A 4,011-nucleotide genomic window follows, 5' to 3' on the forward strand; every position below is an offset into this window, starting at 1 on the left:
GTATATACATCTGTAAAATAAAAAAATATCTCTTAGAATTGAGCTTTTGACACGCGCTTACTTCAATCCTCGGAAGTGCTCGCTTGCTATAGAAATTAAATGCAATTCTGTAACGGGCAGAAGAATGATCTCATCTACTTGTTCAGTAAATATTGGCTTTTTTGTATCTATTCTTTTTTTAAATGAAAAATCTGCATTACTTTAATTAGAATAGCAAGCCTATAAGGATTTATTGCACCGTGGTGTAGCAGCAAGAAATCACAAATGACTATGAAACACTGGTAAAATTATATACTCTCTATAGTCTCCTCTTCTGTATGTCGTGTGGTTTGTCGTTTTGTTCTAGCAGTCAGTAGGATTATTTCAGTCTCGAGGTCCTTTTAGCCCTTTCACAAAAGAAAGAAGAAAAAAAAACGAACACCTGTTTATCTGTACACAAGGTGGGCTAGCTGGGAGGATTTGTAATTTAGCTGATTGTTTGGTGCAAATTTATGATATTCGCTTTTCCGGCAACAGTGATCGCGAGCGTAAGCTTGCACGCAAGGCTCGCAGGAGACTTTGGAGCAGACTGTGCACGTCATGGAGGCACCGGACCTGTTGCAGAAGCTGCAGCGCACAGAAGAGGAAAGCTTCATTTTGGGGTTCGGTTGAGGAGACGGGTCTTGGGGCGAACCGACGTAAGGTGACTTCTCGCGCAGCCCCGAGCCGGACGAGTAGCTGTCGTTCTGAGCCGAAGTATTGATGGGCAGGTTGCTCGGCTTGAGCGCAGGACCGTCCGGCCGATAGATGAGCAGGCTTTCGCACTTTTGGCATACGGGACCGACAGAAGGCAGGCCGCAGCTTTGGCACTTCACGAATACTGTCTCTTTGGCTAAAAGCGAACGCTTGTGATGAGACTTGTTTTCAAAGAGCCAGACGTCGGGCTTGGCAAGCTCCTGCCGCTTTGCTTTCATCATTCTAGAATCTATGTCGGTGTACAGGTCTACCTCGTCGTCGGCAGGATAATAACCGTAGGTGTGGTTTGCTCGGACCAGTCCATTGGGGTTGGATGAAATATTAAAAAATTCGTCGGAGCAGCCGTGCAGAGAGCTGGACATAGCCAGCAAAGACGGCGAGGGGCGTATAATCTCGTCCTTGAGGTCGTCTTCTGCGTCTACCAGAATGGGCTCTTTTCTCAAGCTCAGGGGGGCCATCAAAGGAGGCTTGTGTTTGCTGTCCCAGTAGCTGTCGTACGTATCCACCGACTTCGACGGCTTTGCGACCTTCTGTTTCAAATAGTCCTTAGACGGCGCTCTCTCGCTGGCCGACTTCTGAAGGACCATCCTAGCCATGGATATGTTCAGGCTCTCTTTACATTCCGTCCGCCTCTTCATTTCGTCCGTGCAGCCCCTCACGTCCTCGTTGCTGTTCTTCCGCTCGTTCACCACGTCCACCTCCAGGTAGCCTTTATCCTTGACTTGCAAGTAAATTTCCAGCAGAAGCTCGCATTCCACTCGGGCCAGGAAAAGCTCAAAAGACACTCTTTTGACTTGCGTGGTGTCCACGTGGTCTTTAAGCCTGTAGACCGTGCCGTATTCTTGAAGGTAGCCCATGTTGTTTAAGATGTGCCTAATGTCGTCGTCGATCAAAGCGGCTCTCACGTAGTAAACAAATGGCCCGGTGTAAGTCTATAACAGAAAGGTGAACGGGATCAATAACGTGCAATCACATCACAGCTACACACAATGCAATAAAGTAACAATGAAGGGATACTGCGTGCCATTTACATTTTGTACAACACATACAATAAAAATACACAGTAGGTTCCCAATAAAGGATCTCAATATAAGTTGGAGAACTAAGCAAAGGAGTATATTGCATTAAAACAAAATACCCCGCCTCCTCAAACACTGCACCCTGTTAAAAGGAGAATTATGGGGCAAGTGAAAAATGCTCATTCAAGCCGACCTGTGAAAAAAAAGCTGTCATAGGTCGGCTCTATTGATCAAGAAGTGAGCGAACACACACTGCCGATCGCTGACTTCCCGATCATCACCCTGCAGAGAGAGGCGACTGTCAGTCACCACTCCCCGCAGGCATTCCCCCCCTCCGATCCATGACGGGTGAGGAGGGAGGGGGCTGTGCTATGGACTTGTACAGCCAAACTGTTCAGCATGTTGAGTGGCACATTGCAAGTGAATTAAAATGATTTATAGAAAGGAAAGCCGTTGCAAGTAAGCTATATAGCTACATAGTTGGCCTCGTGTCTTTTTTTTCAACCTGACTATCGAGTTCAACCTAGAGAGACGAGTAAGCATTTCAAAGGCTCAATTCTTTCTGTGCTTTAACCTGCGATTTAAGTTGGTGACAGGGTCTCTTTAAAGCTCAACTTAACTTCCAGTCTGGGATGGTTGAACCCAGATCTTCGTGGGAGAGCTGACTGTCAACTTAAAACTCAGGTGTCAGAACTACTTGAAACTAGTTAAAAACCTGCCGGCTGTGACAGCCGACACTCCCATCAAGATCCGTGTCCACACTGGAACTGAAAATTTCCCTAAAGGCTTCAACAGAGCTGCCCAAAGCTTACTGAACACACCGGGCCCCATAAAGTCTCAGCGGTGCAACCTTAAAAATAGTGCGATTGCAACATTTTTTTGCCCGACAAATGAGGATTCCCAATGCATGTTCCTGTTACATGCGACACCAGAAACAGAAGAATCCCCATTTGTGAAAGTTCACAGAAATGTTGCAATTTTTGCGACATGTCATTGAAAAGTTTCACAGATGTCATGCCTGATGCAGGGACCACGAGTGGCCCCGAAACTTTGCTTTATGACCAGATGCGTGACCACTCGGAGATTTTACTTTGGTGTGCTGGTGATATACTTTACTATTTGGATATAATTGAATATAGCATATATTTTGGGTGTGTAGAATAAGCACATTGGTGCACCAAGCAGCAGGTGGTCTTATAAACTACGGTCGCTGACGCATAAAAAGGTCATTTGTAACAATGTGTGACTTTCTGTTTCCACATACAACCCCTCTTCCAATTCCTCGCTCTGCGCCACCAAACGTTTATGGAGCCCACTCACTGTCTTCATGCATCTTAAAAGCAGAACTATGGGGTCAGGGCTTTTCCCCTTAGTTCTCCTAAGGGTAACGGGAGGACACAAACTAGCGTCCTCCCGTCACCCTAAGCTCAGTATATAGGGAGCTACAGCTCACGGTATACTGAGACGCCGCAGCCGGAACAGATCCCGACATCGATGTCGAGATCCACCCAGCTGCGTGAGTGACAGCTGGCTCTGCCTAATTTGAGGCAGAGCCAGCTGTACCCGCCCCCTCCCCGTCCGTTCCGCCAGTCAGTGCAGGAGGATCGGACAGGGGAGGAATCCCTGCAGGGAGCCGTGAGTGACAGCTCTCTGCAGGGATGGATCGAGAAGTGAGCGAGCGCCGGTATGTGTTCGCTCACCTCCCGATCTACTGAGCCGACGTGTGACAGTCTCATTGTCACAGGTCGGCTCAGATTATGAGGCTGAGTGAAAAGCACTCCCCTCATAGTTCTCCTTTAAAGCCCCAAGTACAAGGCCTACATGGCCAGCGCCTGACCCGCAGATTTCCATTGCATTTCTGCAGCCGACCCCCCCCCGCCCCAGTCCTCACCTTGATATTCTTGTACTCTTTCTTCCACGGATAAAGGAAAAGATTAATACCGATGGTCTCCAGCATAGCGGCAGCATTGTGTAGGGAGCGCAGATTGGAAGTCCGCAGGGATTTCAGAGAATTCTCGCACACGTCGTAGAAGCGGATCAGCCGGAATCGATGAGAGGGGTCGATTTTGGGCAGGCTGAGTAAAGCCGAAGCCGCCGTGCGTAGGTACTCATCGCTGATTGCTCGCGGTTTGCTGTCTGAAGCATCCAGTTTGGACTCGTGGAACTGTACATATTTTCTAAAGAGGTCTTCTTTGTACTTTGTATCCATTGAAAAAAAAAGGGGGGGGGGGGGGGGTTGGTGCCACCGCTGGACGTT

The 4,011-nt window shown here is 48.1% G+C and overlaps 1 protein-coding gene across 1 annotated transcript in view; it reads right to left on the reverse strand.

The window, feature by feature from the left end:
- Nucleotides 1-335: 335 nt before the first annotated feature.
- SPATA2 (spermatogenesis associated 2) overlaps nt 336-4,011 on the reverse strand; it is a 14,307-nt gene continuing 10,631 nt past the window's right edge. The window contains exons 3-4 of the mRNA XM_018570146.1: nt 3,646-3,973; nt 336-1,667 (exon numbers count right to left, since the gene is read on the reverse strand). Coding sequence (XP_018425648.1) covers nt 426-1,667; nt 3,646-3,963 — 1,560 coding nt within the window. The 5' untranslated portion in view covers nt 3,964-3,973 and the 3' untranslated portion in view covers nt 336-425. The remainder of the gene's footprint in view (nt 1,668-3,645; nt 3,974-4,011) is intronic.

This window comes from Nanorana parkeri, unplaced genomic scaffold (genome assembly GCF_000935625.1).
Source record: "Nanorana parkeri isolate BGI_ZX_2015 unplaced genomic scaffold, ASM93562v1 scaffold1463, whole genome shotgun sequence".
Taxonomy (NCBI): Eukaryota; Metazoa; Chordata; class Amphibia; order Anura; family Dicroglossidae; genus Nanorana; species Nanorana parkeri.